This window comes from Zonotrichia leucophrys, chromosome 1A (genome assembly GCF_028769735.1).
Source record: "Zonotrichia leucophrys gambelii isolate GWCS_2022_RI chromosome 1A, RI_Zleu_2.0, whole genome shotgun sequence".
Lineage (NCBI taxonomy): Eukaryota > Metazoa > Chordata > Aves > Passeriformes > Passerellidae > Zonotrichia > Zonotrichia leucophrys.
The window spans coordinates 30,764,374-30,781,303 of record NC_088170.1 but is presented as its reverse complement, the minus strand read 5'-3'; the positions used below and the strand labels follow the sequence as shown (position 1 = coordinate 30,781,303).

The window sequence follows — 16,930 nt, the reverse complement described above, 5'->3', positions numbered from 1 at the left end:
GCAGCTGCGCTTTCTCCAGCGCCGGCTCCTGCGAGAGCAGACACCTATGGACTCCTGGGTCTATAGGTTCTGCCAGGAAGTTACTCCAGCGCGGACTTCTCATGGGCTCACAGCCCCCCCACCCACCTGCCCTGGCGTGGGGCCCTGCGCAGGCTGCGGGTCCATGTCTGCCGCACCGTGGATCTCCATGGGCTGCAGGGGCACAGCTGCCTCGCCATGGCCTTCACCACGGGCTGCAGGAGACACTCTCTGCTCGGCATCTGGAGCACCTTCTCCCCCTTCTTCTTCCCTGACCTTGGTGGCCGAGGGTTCTTTCTCCCACACATATTCTCACTCCTCCCTCTGACTGTTGTTGCCCAGCTGTGGTGTCTTTGTGGTATCAGAGATTTGTTTTTAAGACCACAGTTGCACCAGCAAGAAGTTGGGTATTATTTAAGCTTCGCTAAATTGTTTTATTCCACTTCACATTAAAAAAGTACCAGAATGGGCGACTCTTTGAAACGACATGATATTCTATATTTTACTTGGATGCAGCAGAGAGGAAGGAAGGTGTTCAGGCTGGACAGGTCATGTAGCAGCATGATGCTGGTGTCCCAAGCTGGAAGAGCAGTTGGCAACTGTTAAAATGTAACATTCCATCCTGGCTAACAACTGCTCTCAGTTCAGTTCAACAGTTCAGCCACATGGAGAAGGTACCACATGCTTCCTTCAAATATTTTTTGTTTTAGCTACACTATCCACTGAGTTTATTGTCGTCTGAAGGTTTGGCATTTGGAAGAAAACTGTTTTCTGGATGATTTGCCTGACTGCTGATAGCTTTAATTCAAAGAAGTACTTACATTCCACCTGGTAAAAATCCAGGGATGGTTTTAGGACTCTTGGTATTCCATCCGTTTTTAAGGGTCTGGGAGTTAGGTGTTAATGCCTGGGAGATGGGCTTTGTGTCTCAGGGGGTGGCCCAATTGTACTGACTGCAATCCAAAAGTTTTTGGAGATGCTGCTCTTAGACTTAGCTGTTAATGTCTGGAACTGGGAGAAACCTGCTTCCAAACATTCCAATATTTTCAAGTAAGGCCTTGTTTTCATTTAAAAATTACTCAGAAACTCATTCTAAAATAACACCCAACATGACATTTACAATTTTCAGGTGGGATGCCATTTACATCCATTATATAAGCCTGAGTTTACGTATTCAGGGTGAATCTCATGAGCCCTTGCCTCTTTGGAATTACAAGTTTATCATATGTTTGAGACAGATACCTCAGGTTATAAGGAGAAGTGAATTGCATCATCAGAGATGGTGCTAAAAACTGCAGACTCCGATAAGATGGAGATGTGGAACAACAATTTTATGACTAACAGGAATGACTCTTGTTGTGAAAGTACTATCTCTGCAATATTGTGCAGACTTTTTAACTGGTGCCACATTGATCAATAGAGGGACAGCTGCAGTATGAGCATATGTATGAGTAAAGCAACAATTAAATAATTAAAAAAATCCATGTAGACAATCTATTATTCCCATTAGGTTTTTGTTTGTCATCTTTAAAAACAGCTGAAGTTGAAAGATGATGTGAGCAGTGCAATAGCAGTAGTGCCAACATCAAATTGCAAAATTTTTAAGTTTTTGTCAGGAATCTTTCTGGGTTTTGTTTCTTACCATGTGTTTTCCCATAGATTCATGTCCTTTAATAGTAAGACAGTACAAGTGCAAGATTTGCCCTTGTGCAGCACATTTAATTGGAGATTTATCTGATTTTTCCATTGTACAGAAAAGTAAACTCAGCCACGTCAGTTAAATGACTTAAGAGATTTTTTTCTTTCCCACCAGCTCATGAGAAGTCTGCAGTAAACTAAGTAGACTGTCTTACCCCTATTGTAATCTAGAAACAATTTGACATCACCAAACAGCATTGACTTAACTCAGTAACTTTAGAGCTATCTAGAGCTTATGACAAGTCATAAAAGATAAATTGAAATGTTGTAAACTATAAGAATGTGGTCCCACAAAATCTTGATCATACATTTATAGCAGTGTGAACTCTCATATATTCAATCCTAAGTTCACACAGCATGTACTAATCCATTTATTCAATTTTGGTTGTTATATTTACAACACCTGAAAACTGTTTTCTCCTGCAGCAAAACTACAGCAAGTTTTCCTGTTTCTGGGAGACAGAGCCTGTAGGCTGTAGGAGGATAAGCTGTGACTTCTTTCACAGAAAACCTCGTAATATAAATGGACTTTATTTGCCACCTAGTAACAGTGAGTAAAAATATTTTCTAAACAATTTGTTCACTAGAGTAATAAAATAGACAAAAATATCCTTCCAGTGCTTATGTAATATATAGTAAGGTCAAGTAATGCACCATGATGAATCAATCAGGTATGATCTGCTAGCCTAGCAAGTTTAAGTGAAGGAAAGGAATTTGAATAAGATTACCACATGAATGATTTTAGCTGTCATATTATGAATCTTTATACCTGTTAGTGATATAAAAGATGAAGTCACATTTAGGTTGCTGAGATCCATGGAATAAAAATGTTGCTTAACTTGAATTTCTGATAGAGTAAATCTCTCTAGTAATTCAAATGGTTAGTATGCAGGTAATAATTTAAGAGAAATCAAAATGTGTGGTGGGATGAGGAGGGACACCAAGATCTGTTGATAGAGCACATGTATAGATGAGACACCCCTTGTAGAGATAACACCAGATAACAGAGCTGTTTGTGCAGATATATTTCCAGTTTGTTGTTTTGAATAAAAATTTGGGGCTTGAACATTGGTTAAATATTACTGAAGTACAGTAATAGTGTATAAAGCAACACTCTTATTTGTGGAAAACTCCACCATTACAAGACCCTTTTTTTCCTCATCCATTTCTAAGAGGAGCTCTTAAATACCAGAAATCCTGGTAGACAGCTGGAACCTGGAACAGGATAATAGTCCAGGGCAAAAAACAAAGCTGTCGGAAGCAGGAGTGAGGAGAGCAAGTCACCATGAAACCTGATGTTCCTGAAATTGCCCTGGGAACATGTAGCCTGTGGCATCTGGGCATGTGGAGCCTAACTAAGCACACAGGATCAAGGCAAGACCTGGAGTGCTGTTTTTCCAGGTGCCCATTCTGCCTTTAGCATAGCTCCCCTTACACAGCACAATTTTGGCTGTGGTGCAAGTCAGAGACTGTGCCCAAAAGCACTGTGGGCAAGGGTCTCCTGTGCCAGAGCAATGTCTGACAATCACAGCTGGAAAACAGACCAAACCCTTTTACTTTTTACTGAAATATGTACGAGTTCAAAGCCTGTGTGTGCCGCATTGCTGATACTTAGTGTGCTTTTTCTGTTGTTCTTATATTCAAAAATCTTGTTAAACAAATTTAATTTAACTTATTCTACACGGGGCTAAAAAGAGCCTGTTCTGAACACTGAAAAAGGCTCCATCAAGTTAGTGTTGTATCTTACACATCTCTTACATGAGGTGCAACAAGTCTTATTTGCAATCATGTTATGAGAATAGGTTTAACATTATATACATGGTGCTCATAGGCAAGCAAGAGATGCACAAAAATAAAAACAATTGGAATAATAGAAAAATGCCCACTCTTTCTTTTAGACTGGAAAATATATCAAATTTCACTATTTTTAATATAATGCACAGGATATTGTGGTTGAAAATCAGTCAGCTAAAACAATAACTGTAGACTCACCATCTTTCATAATTTTTCTTTTTAGTCCATTGTATTTCCTTGCTCTTGGAATGTGTTATCCCAGTACTAAAGCCATTTTGCTGAAAATATTATGTGTGGAGATAAATTCCTTAGCAAATTAATATATAAATTCCTTAGGAAAATTATATATATTCAGATTTTCTTTCTGATTAAGTGTAAATTATTTTTGTGTACTTTACATTCCTTCACAAAATCTACATTTTGTACCTAGTAATGAGAGTTGAGATTTAGTTTGATATAAAAAAAAGTCTTCAAATTTAAAATGAGTAATCCTGTGCTTAGCATTGCTGAATTCTTCAAAATGGATGCTGTAGGGATTGATACAGCATGTTTGCAACTTTTTAAAATTGTGCAGTGATGAAAATGTTCCACATTTCAAAAGTCTGTACTCAGCAGTGCCTGTGTCCATTCAGAGGAGCTGGCACCTGTGTTTTTCATACTTTCTGGAGTTGGAAGGCACTCTCTTGCCAGCCTCTGCACAACATATATAATGCCTAATCTTGATAATGTTTTCAGAAGTATGCCTGCTGCTGTCAGTCTGGATGTGATACTTTAGTTTCCTTCTACCAAAAGAAGTTTAATGTTCTTGTCTGCAGATGTCCCATTGAAACAGGATGTCCAAGGAGGCATTCTGCATCCAGCCCATCGTCAGGACTCACTCAGAAATCAAGACAATGTTTTAGTACCAATTCATCCTCCACTGATTATAAACCTCAGTGATGAAGAGGATGATGAAGAGGATGATGAAGATGATGATGACGAGGATGACAACTGTAAACAGTTTTTTTTCTTTTATAAGCAAGTTTTGTCAGCTCTTGCAATGTACCTCACAACTGGCTTGTTGTAATAACCATGAAACTTTTAGAAAAGACTTGTTGAAAAGTTTTTTGAGATAGTTTTCAGCTGATCTTTAAAATGTTGGAACTGGTAGTCACCAGATGTGAGAAGGCAGTATTTTCTAAAGCCTGCAATCCAATTCAAATGGCCATCAAAAACTCTTCAAAATTCTGGGATGAAATTACAAGTTTGGGAGGTATTTGTTTCTGAGAAATAAACTTTTGAACAAGGGCTGTATGCACTCGTCAGTGAAAGTGAAGTCACAAGTTTTTTACAAAAGATAATTGTGACTTAAGTAATTTTTCAGCTGATTTACCAAACTCTGTAGGCAGTAATTTTTTAGAGAAAGATATTCTTAAATCTAGCAAAGAGAGTTGATGCGAAACTCTCCAGTAGTTGAACTGAATGTTTTTACATTTATATATACATATATGTTAGTACAGTTAAACCATTGACCATATCTCGCTTAGAGATAAGAGACTCATGGGGATGGAACAAATGGCACATTCCTGGAGAGTGAAAAGTGAAAGAATGACCTGCTTTCAGGCATGCATTCAGCAAATTGCTGTGCTGCCCCAACCCATTTTTCACTTTCCCACTGCCCATCAGGTTGGCTGGTAGACCAGCCTGTTAATGCCTCCTAGCCTGGCCTCAGCCTGAATATGCCACTTAAACAGTATAGAAAGCAGGGCTTTGCTAATCCTCATGGCCTGAGCTGAGAGAGATCCAGAGCTCTCACTTCACCAGCTCTGCCAGCAGGCATTACAGGGCTTTGTAACTTTGGGCAGAGGTTTTGTGACAAGCACTCTCTGGTGACACATTGAATCCAATTTCCTTGTGGGTGTAAAAGAAAGATTATTTTGAAAATGAATGTTGAATATATTTTTGAATCCTTTTGAACTAACAAATGTTTGCTTTTAGAAATATTTTTTAACTGCAATCCCATTGCGCATAAAAATACCTAATATTAAGTAATCATTTTTCAGTCCAGAAGCACAGGTTGCAGTCAAAACCTAAAATAACCAAATGACAAAAATTAAAGTCATTAGCATATTTTATTATTAAGAATTATCAAAGGTCTTTGTATAGTTATCTTGTAATCTTTTACAAATATTTCCTGCAGATGTTTCTACCTGGATGCCTAAGACTGTTATAGATATTGAAGAGGAAAGAGCAATAAGGGATATATGCTATAAATCTGGTAAATATGAAATTAATCATTCTTTCCCTAAAAGCAATGCTTCCAATACAGTAAACTTTAGTGCTTTTTTTCCCATCCTGGGACGTGTCTAGGAGAGTACTATGGGATTCAGAACCCTTATAAACACCAATCAACAAAAACTGTGTCTTCACCATGGCAAGATGAGTTATTACCCTTGGAAACTACTGAGCAAAACTTGCAGAAAGGCAAGTATTTTGATTTCTTTGCTTTGTATTTACCACTTCTAAAACTGCTGTAACAGGGAGAAACTATTACATAGTTTGCACTTCCTCTCTGCTTTTTAAATTAGGTGAAAATAAAATATTGCAGAAACATATTTGTATTTGTCAGCAAATTGCACAAACACTTCATTCTTTTTGCCATATATATAGTCACACTTGTGCTGATGACCTGCATCAATTGTGGACGGAAAATGTAGAAATGGGCTATTAACACAATCTTTTCTGACATGCACAACATAGATTTTTCATGTAATTTCATGATAAAGATTTATGTAGTCTAATTTTAACCATCCTAAGGTTAGGAATGTAGTTTGAATTTCTCATCTAGGCTCTCTGGTGAAAATGAAGAGAGACAGGAACTCCAATGAATCTCCTTTTTATTGAATCACCAGGCAGTGCCAAAGGGTGAGATGAGCCACTTTTCCAGAGGTGCTCCTGGACCTCTGCTGGCTCTCTTGGGTGCCTTGATGTCAAAATGTAGTCTTAAGTCAAATTTTTCTATAACTAAATTTAGATTAAATGCCTCCTTCAACTGTCTTGTAAAAGAAGAACAAAAGAGTTACATTTTGTTTTGAATTCTGGACTATCCAACATAATTAGGTTCAAAGGAATACGAATTTATAAATATTTACCTCAGTTCTTATTGTTTATCATTTACTGTTCTCTTCTAATTTCTAAATTTGAAGTGTTTGTTATTAAAATAGTTTTGATAAATTCTTTCTAACAAATACACAGATATATTTAGTGTATAGATGAGAGAATCAGTGACAGATGTGTGAACATACCTTTTAAGAAGTGTCTTTATTTAGTGTCATCTATCATTAGATGCATTAATAGAAAAAGATTGATTTGCTTCTCTAAAACAGTTTTTCAGTTGAGTTCTCTGAGGCTTCAGGTACTGTGATGACATGCATTCTGGAAATGCCATAAATTCCATTAGATAGGATTAATAAATATAATTCATGGGTAGAGAAAAGCTCATCAATAAGCAGGTAATTTATAGCTAGGTCTTTACTTTGGAGCCATAGTCTTCTTTAGTCTATGAGTTATGATATTTTCTAATAGAGCGTGAAAGATAGACATCAGTTACACTAGACAGGATTCAAATAATTAATAAAAGAGAAAGAAGGTTATGAAATGAGAGGTTAAGAGAAATTGCACTAAACTAATCAGTGGCTCACAGGGGTGGGAGGAAGAGAATGTCAGTGCCATTACCTGTGCTTACACACAGCTAAACATTCTTTCTGTTACCTTTCCAGGTGATGGCAACACGATTCCTATAAGATTTAATAATACAAGAAAAGAAAAGGAGAGTTCAGAAAGGAGACTATCAATAGAGAGTATTCCCAGAACAGACCTTAAATCCTTTGACAGTGGAGGTAATATACTGTAGCATCAGTCTCTCATTGCTGAATGTCATGTGATAAATAAAATAACTAAATATGCATGCAATAAACTTCCACATTTTGCATTTGAGTTATTATGTGTTCTTTATGTTCTAGACACTCTTTCTCATGCTGAATCATTAATTATAACAATAAATCATAAACATTGTTTACGATTATATATTATGCTTATTTTAGGATTGCAGTGGAAAAAATCCTTTATGCAGATTACAGTAGATTTTGGGAAAGAAAGGGTTCTGTGGAGTTATGGAAAAACATGCACAGAAATGCAGACAAATTGGTTAGAGCCTGATGCTAGTAACACACACCAAGGACGTGTGTTTGATCCCTGTATGGACCATTCATTTAAGAGATGGCCTTGGTGATCCTTGAGTCCCTTCCCACTCAGAATACTCTGTGACTGTGATTCTGTGACTGTCTGAAGTCTAAATGCTTTCAAAAACTGTTACTTTTGTGAGACTATCCATAGTTAAGATGAAAAAGCTTTGTCTTTTTCAGTTATCCTACAGAAAAATAGCAAAGCTGTAATCCTGCAACTTGTGCAACAGGATCCAATCCCTCTGCATAAACTTGGTTGACCTTAATGAAGACACACTGTTTTGACCAATTGAGTTCAGTATTGAATCATGTTAATAAAGTTGAAGAATGCCACATTCTCTTTGAATTTGCTTAATACTTAGTGATATTCAATCCTTTTTTCATAAATATTTATTAATGATAAAAATAGTAATAATTGTAGTATTCTTTTTTCCCCCTTAGTTTATCAATACAAAATAGTGCAATACCATGCTAGGCCTGCTTCCTCTAGCTTGAAGCAAACTGGTGTGTGTCTTCTAGCTCCAGAACTATTGCACAGTAGAAATGAATCTTACATTCTGCATCTTTTCCTGTCACCTTTATGTACAAAAGTATCTTGCTTTTTGGATATTTATGTCTGTATAAACAGTTAACACTGAGCCAAAATTCAATAATTGAATCTCTGTTCACAATTATATGCATTTAAAGCTTTTAACAGACTGTTTAACAACTCTGCTTACCAGACTATTTTGTCTAATTTTTGTGAGCCTTATTAAATCAGCTATTTGGTTTCTATTCACTTCAGTTAAAAACATGCCACTTAAAAAGCAGACTCTTTGCATTGTTCACCTTTCTCAGGGTGCTCTCAAGTATAGATAACTATGAGACTTCTTTCCTGCAGGAGGTGGTGGTTCTGTGATACAGAGGAGCGCATTTATTGATGGAAACAGATTTGAGGCACTACCTAGGGAAAAAGAACCAATTATATCGAAGTATTCCAATGTGAAAGGTACTTCATTACTATGTATTTGCAAATTTTTAGATTAGATTACTTTTGTTCCTCTGCAAGTGTGTTGAACATTATATATTTTGTGCAAAACCAATCTGAAGTGAAATTTCCATTAACAGTGTGAATTCTTTCACTGCAAGATGACAGCAGTTGTTGAATGTTATGGCAGAATTTAATTCTGCTTCTTTCAGCCAGTTTGCATCCTCTGATAGATTCAGTTATGAGTCCCTGAGTTACAAAAGTCTGATGCACATGCTAGATCACGGGGAATGCTGTGCACTTTCCGCTTTGGACAAGTAAAACAGATTTGATTGTAGGTAGTATCTCACAGAACACAGGACTTAATAAAACCAGCAAAATATAGTTAAGGAGAGAACATAACACTTGTGATAGAGTATGTTTATCAAAACCTAGTCATGTAAGCAAATTAAAATACCTACACTAAAGTACCTTAATGATAAGTTTCATCCTTTTCGTGGGAGAGTTCCAGAGTATATTTGTCAACTTACAAAATATTATTGTGAGTAGATTGTTATCCAGTCATTTCTTGGCAGTTTTAGAATAAAAGGGAAAAAAAGGACAGATTTTGGTCTTTAAACTACCCCATAAACTGAAGCAGAAGTGTAGCATTTCTGCCTCATTTTGGCCTCAAATGGCAGGAACCAAAAGTGCTTATTTACATTAGCAGGAAAAAAGGGAGAACAAAGCCTCATCTTCCCAAAGAGTAGCAGGGCCAAAAGAGTATTGTGGGTACTTTACAATGCAACTTTCCCTGTGAAGTTCAGTTTGTAGTTTGGAGTGGGCTTACCTATGCAACCAGTGCTGTTGCAAATTTACCTCCATCATTTGTAGTATTTTGTTATGTTCCTGCACTGCACATGTCCAGGGTGTATCCAGATGCTACAGGCAGAAGTCATTCATGGTTCGGCCTGGCTTCCTTTGAACTGCATGGGTTGGCCTCCATGGGCTCAGCCATGGGTGCTCTAGAGGTTCACACCTATGCAGTGTAGAAAAAGGATGATCTGATTTTTGCATTTAGAGTTAAATTTAAGTTGTTCTTTAAGATTTCTTCTGCTAGAGGAAATATAGACACTGTTGCTTTCCTTCTGGGGAATGACACTTTTAATATAATTAACATGTGAAACCATGTGCCATCCAAAGGGACCTATTATGAATTAGGGGATTATAAAATAAAAATACTACAGTATTTTTGGCTATGAACATTTTTTGTGCTTTCTAAAAAGTGAATACATGTTATTTTAATCCCTCAGAAACAAACTACACTGAACTGGTAAAGAACCACCACTTTAAGGAAGTAAAGGAAAATAAAAGGATTTCTGAGGAGCGAAGAAATTCTACTAGTGCAGTAACTGGCAAAGGTATTTTGAAAAAGTCATCAGCTTATTCATTTGTATTTACTAAACTGTGAGATGTTTTAGCACTATCTAGTAAATTTCTGTTCTTAGTGTCAAATAGGGGCAGCCCATTCTTGGATTGGTCTATCTACAAAGAACATTTTTTTAATCTTGTTTGGTCTCCAGTTGCATGCACTCTGTGAAATTTTGAATAATAAGACAACCATTTTGGTTGTATTTTCCCTTTTAGGAATTCACACTCCAGACCCCAAAGGAAAACCAGGTTATCAACAAAGGGGTCAAAGTAAGGACGATGAAACTGCTTCTTCCAGTCCATATGGGAGAGACACTGGAAGATACAATCATTTAAATTCTCCAGAACCTCGACGATCAGCTTATGTCGTCTACCGGACTGTCACTCAAAAACCAAAATTCAATGGACCTACAGGTGGGTTCCTTCATACACAGAATTCTTAAAATGCCTGTCTATATTGTGCTGCTCTCAATTGGGTCCCTGCAGCGGAATAATAAGTTATTTATTCTTAAATACAGGCATGAGTAAATTTGATCAAGCATAATTTTCACAAGTTGATTTTTAGCCATATCCATAGACAGAAACGTAAAGATTTATAAAGCTTTACAGTTTGTCAGACAGAATATTCATGAAAAATAATTGAGCCATCTTTGCAGTAGGAATTCATGGATGCAATGAAGTGGTGATGTGCACAAATATAGTGATCCCCACTTTATACAGCATGTCTTATGTGATTTATTCTCTTCAAATATTTAATAAACCTTGAAAAATCCACCTTTAAGTTCTTTTATTCTGTTCTAATTTTATTCTAACTACTTCTAGTAGAAGTATGTTTTGCAGTAGAATTTCAGTTGTGTCTCAAGAATTGTTTCTTGTTCAACCTTATTTTTCCCAGTAGGAAATATGCTGCTTGCTTTGCAGAATATATTTCCAAATCTGGGATTTCACTGGAGATTTCATGATTATGAATTTTTATTTATTTTCATGATTTAGGATTATTTTTTGTCTTGAATAAACAAGGGTTTTGGTCATATTCGCAATTCTGTTATCGGTTTAAATGTAGTGTGAATCTTTGTATTTAACATTAGTATTATTTTTTTCACATTAATTATGTCAGACAGAGGACTGAATCTATTCTTTCTGTTGCTCATAAAGGATGGTACTTTCCTTCATCTTACTCTACTGTCTTCTTGATGGTACATGCCATGTCATTAATTTGACAAGAAGCCTACAGGTGGGATTCTGAGTCTTGCATCTTCCTTTCTGGCAATCTGCTTCAGATTTATTACACATTTCACTTTATTTTAATCTTACTAGTACATATATAGCCTCACCCAATCTACTACGTTATTTGGGCTTTATTTGAATTTTCAGTTTCTCTGTTTATGGTTTCTCTGGCTTATATGTTTTTTCATTTGTAACTTTGTCAACAGATTTTGTGGTAAATAATTTAAATAATCAGAAATCAAAAAAGTGATTTCGTCTTGGCAGTTTCAGTCATCTCTCTTAAGCTGGGCTCATTTTCCATTTTGAGGTGCCTCCCTGTCTTAATTTCTAATAACAAGGACCTCCTTCAGACAGAGTAATGCCTATTTTAAGGTGAATAAACCGAAAAAAATTCCAACATTGGTGCTTTGTCTTGAGTATAAATAGTTTTTTCTGTGAATATTTGCTTTCATTAAATGTGAACAAGGTGGTGTAGAGATTATATAGAGAGAACATTCTTTATGTGAAGAATGCATTTTATTAAATTTCCAGGTTAAAAAATGATAGAACATTTTTGAAAAAATGGTAATCAGCATTTTTCTTTAAGAGCAGTCATTTATATTTTTGTTGTCTTTATTTCAGCAACACCTGAGTCCTATGGTCAGAAAGGCTCCAAACAAAAGAATCAGCCTGACGCCAATAGGAGATTTTGGACACAAACAGAAAACTATGGTAACATTTACACATTGTGCATAAACTGAAAATTGTAGGATTATTACAAAATTATAATTTTAATTAATTGCATTAAGATGGAATTAAAAGAAGGATTTTAATAATATTAATTTTTAATCAATTTTTTTAGAAAATGGTTTGTAATTAGGCAGCATATTCTGAGGCACAATCGAATGTGTAGCAAAAAGCCATAATAAAGCCTTGTGTATAGGGCTTTCACAAGCAGGGATAAAACAGAAGCTGTTGATGTCTTTGGGAAGGTCTTTAGCCCAGGAACATTCCCTTGGTTAAAACCAAGGATGTTCATAGCAGAATCTCCTCGTTTGGAAGATCACATGAGCCTCATGGAAATGCTACAATGTTGCAAATTATCTTTGAAGTTCTAGAGAGTCTGCCTTTAGTACCAGCTTGTGTTTCAGAGGCAATATCTGACCCATCTGATACATTCATTGAAACTTCAGTCACTGCACTATTTAATTCACATATCAGACTAAGGGACTCTTTCCTGAAATTGTGGCTGAAATTAGGAAACAATGTATATGTTTTTCCTACAGGCAAATATACTTCAGGATCTTCTAATTCACCAGCTTGGAGGAAAAGAAATCCACAAGCAAAACCATTCTCTAAATTTAAAATAACCACTCAGGTAACTGATAGAAATGGTTACAATTCAGCCTTCTTAGGAGAAATGGCATGTCTCTGCCCACCTAGAAAATGTAAAAGTGCTTGTAAAACTTCCTCATTCAAAACCTGCAAGATTCTGATCAATTGTTCTGATCAATTCTGGTCAGTTGAGTAGCTGAAAGAGCAGTTAATAGTTTTGTTTACAGGCATGTACCTTTGCCTGAATAACTAACCTGTCATTTCTGTTTCTTTTACCAATAACACTTATATGAAAGCAGAGTGCATACTCTAAAATAAAGTGCTGCAAAATGCAAGTTTTGGATTCTGGCGCCAGACAAACACAGTAGAGACCATATAAGTTTAATCTGTTTCTCTGCTGGATTGTTCGTGAAGCTTCAGCAATGACTGAACTGCAGTAATTAGCTGAAGTCTGAAGCCATGAAAGGACTCAGGCTACAAAATGTTTGCAAGATACCCTAAAGATCATTCATACATTTTACAGCTGCCCTGAAAACTGAGATTAGAATGTCTATCTCATGTTAAATTTTAGTTCTTAAAATGTTTCTGAAGGAGCATGTAGTTTTACTCTAAGAAATTATGCACAGAATTTTGTGTCTATCTGTTTTGACAGCAGAATAAAGAAGACATGGAAGTGAATAAAAAAGGAGAAAAAGAAACCTGTAAAGGGAAATAAGGAAATGATCAACTCGGATGTGATAGACGATGAAGAAAGATGAAGAAACTGCAAATTCCAAAAAGAAGGTGCAGGAAGGAAGCACACTATAGTGTTTCAAAACTGGTTAAAAATTCTTAAAAGTATGCTCTGCATGGTGACATATAAAGATCTATATCCACTATGTTTAATCTACTATAAAATTTTGGCACTTGAAGTTATTTTTACAGACTACGGCTCTACACCATAGACTGATAGTTCATAGAGAAAAAAATTCTTAAACAGATCCTTCCCCTATTTTATTTGATAGATTTTTAAGGCATAATTCCTAATATGAATAAATACTATTAGTTGTACTTAGCAGTTTCAGAGGACTTTTAATGTAAAAAGCAATAGTGTAATGCATTCTAGAATGTGGTTTCCTGGTAAAAAAGCCAGATTCCTACATGGTTTATCTGCTTTGCCACGTGTTTGGGGACTCACTCTGAATTTGATCTTGAGATTTTGCAATTTTAATGGAGGAGCAGTTCGTAACTGTGTTATGAACTAAAGAAATTCACAAGAAAACTCAGAATTAACTGAGATATGTATTTAAATGCATTTCAAACTGAAATTTGAAGAGTTGTATAAAGACTGGTAAGAAGGATACTTTAATATTCCTTTCTGGGGAAGCAAGCCTCTTAGTGAAGTGTTACATATACATGACTTCGTACCTTTTTCTCAGATGTTTTTTCAGTTTTTTGCATTTACCTGACCTTTGGCCATTCTTAGAACACAATCAGTTTTTGTAGAGAGCCCTTCAAACTTCTTTCTGTAACACTAGGATCCAGTTATTGTCTTGGTGGCACATGTAACTGTGAGAATGAGAACATTTTACCACCTTGGAACCTTTTCTTCTGTGACTGCTTAGAACATGAGGCTGGATCAGATACCTTCTAGGGTACTTCTAGCTGAAATAATTCTATTGTTCTATGAGAAATATGGTTGTATGTTTCTCTGCCCTACTTGATCATCTCAATAGTGGTGTAATTTTTATTTTCTTTTGAAATTTAATTTTTAATCATTTAAGTTAGAACATGCTGTACTGATTATAGACATGTATGCAGTTATGCATCACTGTTCTTAACTAAGAGAGGACTAGAAAAACCTAGAGGATTTGGTTTAGCTAAGTAATAATGTACAAAACAAAAAGCATCTTTTTAAAATCAAATACTAGGTGTGTTGGAAATGTTCCTTCCACCTCTGATTAGACATTGGTGTTTCAAATTGTAGCACATGATGCTTTGAAGCAACATTTCACATGTTGTCTGCCTGAGGCGATTTATAATCTCAATTCAGACGGCTGTTGTCAGGTTATTTTTTAATATCTTGATAAAGCCTTTTAATTCCCTTTTTTTCACACAAAAGTAATAGAAATGTTACATTTCCTATTTGTCTGGTGTCTCCACAATTAGAGTATTAAATTTGATAAGACCAAAAATAGGCACGGGCAAATGCTATTATGCTGGTCTGATTTTAGCATTCCGTTAAAAAGGATTTCAATATTCAATTTGTGCAAGTATTTAATATTGTTACTATGTGGATCTATAAGTGCAGCACAGGCTGCATGTGCTGCCTGCTGACTTGTGCCACACAGATCCCTTACCACAGGAGAAAATCAGCAGCTCCTGCTTGGTAGAGGTGACTACACTCCCTGCTGGGCCTCACCTTTATTTAGCAGGGCAGCAAGTTCTCAGGTGGACATGCTTTCTGTTTGACAGTAGAAAGGAGGAATAGAGTTGGCCTCTTTGGGAAAATCCTGTAAGTGACCAAAATAGGGTAATTTCCCATGGGTGAAATCTGCAGGTGTGCTGGCCTGTGGTTAGAGGCCCTGTTTGACTTGGGGCTCCCAGCATATGGTTAACTCCACTATCTTCCTTTCTTTTTAGTGTGGTCTCAGAAAATCATGATCTTAAGAGGTCTTTTATAGAATCTGAGCACCTTTCTGACTGGGATCATAAAGAAAAAGGCACCTCCTCATATAATTTAACCCACCTCCTGGCCCTGAAAAAGCAACCCAACAAACCAAAGCCAAAAGAAAATAATTTTCTAGCATCTTAAGATGCGAATATCCCAGCAGATGGTTGGGCTAAGTGTCAGACTCTTCTGAAGGGAAACACAAGGAAATGCAGGAAGAAAAGGATGTGGCCATCAGGGTAATACTGGGCTGATCCTCAATTTTTGTGGAATCACAGCTTCAGTACTCTTTTCATTGGAGCTTCCTGTGGAGAAATTACAAATACCGTTCTTTTTAGTTATAGCTTGCTCAACCCAGGAATTCACAGATACCAAAAAATATCTCAGCATTGCACATTAAATATATGGCTCAACAAGATATTTAAAGTTCCTGTGAGGTGTTAGCTGCTCTTGACAGAAATGAGAGGAACATTTAGGGATCAAGTGGTTTGTGTGATCAAACACTTAATTAAGATTTTCCTTTTACAGCTTCAAAGACACTAAGATTCTCTAAAATAATAAAAACACTTGTTTGTTTTCCAGATCACAGACACTTTCCCTGTTATATTTTTTAATCTTGCCTGGGTTTCTCTGTCATTAAAACCTCAGAGAGGAGCCAAAATAAACTGAGAATATTCAGGATTTCATGCAGTGAGGACCTAAAGATTGATTGCATTTCTGTACTTCCACATAGTCACTGCATGACAGACCCCCCCCACTGATTTACACTCATAGTGGTTGAAAATAAGCTCTGAGATAATGAGCTAAAAATCAGAGGCAGAGGGCCACTGAAGCAGAGTTGAACTTGCCCTGGTATTAAGTATGCATAGCCATAATCTGCTGCCGAATTGGAAGGCCCAGGGGAAATAAGTGATTTGTTGATTTCACCCTAGATGTGTTAAAATATGCTAATGTTTTTCCAGATGGTACTTATAAAAGCACATCAGACATCTCATCTAGGTGAATCATATTCCTTAGTAAATAGAATAACAGTGCTACCACCTGTATTTTGACAAAAGTTTGAAAAGCTTCCAGTCTGAGATCCCGCATTCCTTAACAAACCTATATGCCTAAATCAACTCCATTGACTCCTAGCATCTCAGCAGCACTGATATTTTAAATATTCTGTTTATTAATTAAGGTAGGAAAGTCCATCTCAAGTTAGCACCTGAACAAGAAAAACATTGTTTGTTGTAAAATAAAAATGAAGTAAAATGTCCCTGGGAATTGTAGACGTTGTTTAAAAAGAAGTATTTTGACATTTTTCCCCAATAAAGATATTTTCTGATGAAAGCTCCCTTGTACAGCAATGCATTATGTAAATATATAAATTTGTTTAAAAAACCAACCGAGTCTGCCGATTATTTTTACCTGCGCCTGCGGCCACCAGGGTGCGGTGCAGTCCCACGAATGGGTCTGAACAACGCCCCGCAGAGCCCTCCCTTCCTTGGTGTGCGCTGGGCTCGCTCCCTCCGGAGCTAAAGCCTCCCCGCCGTGTTGTGCAAGGCTTTGCATTCAGAGAAAAGGCCACAATAGTCTTATTGGCCACTTACTGGCCAGCTCGGGGGAGAGCTACAGCAACCTACATTC

The 16,930-nt window shown here is 36.6% G+C and overlaps 1 protein-coding gene across 1 annotated transcript; it reads left to right on the top strand.

The window, feature by feature from the left end:
- Window positions 1–483: 483 nt before the first annotated feature.
- Window positions 484–13,451, top strand: C1AH12orf50 (chromosome 1A C12orf50 homolog). The gene is made up of 12 exons (XM_064733555.1): window positions 484–609; window positions 2,143–2,266; window positions 4,326–4,502; window positions 5,690–5,767; window positions 5,860–5,973; window positions 7,269–7,388; window positions 8,614–8,721; window positions 9,993–10,100; window positions 10,327–10,524; window positions 11,959–12,048; window positions 12,603–12,694; window positions 13,307–13,451. The coding sequence occupies exons 1-12, from the start codon at window positions 484–486 to the stop codon at window positions 13,364–13,366; spliced, it is 1,395 nt and encodes a 464-aa protein (XP_064589625.1). The 3' UTR covers window positions 13,367–13,451.
- The last annotated feature ends 3,479 nt before the right edge of the window (window positions 13,452–16,930 follow it).

Excerpts from the sequence above, each read along its gene's own strand:
- C1AH12orf50 (XM_064733555.1), top strand. The coding sequence starts at position 484 with ATGGGCGACTCTTTGAAACGACATGATATTCTATATTTTACTTGGATG. Across the intron at positions 5,974-7,268 it reads TGAGCAAAACTTGCAGAAAG|GTGATGGCAACACGATTCCT; the intron begins GCAAGTATTTTG and ends TTACCTTTCCAG. Across the intron at positions 10,525-11,958 it reads AAAATTCAATGGACCTACAG|CAACACCTGAGTCCTATGGT; the intron begins GTGGGTTCCTTC and ends TCTTTATTTCAG.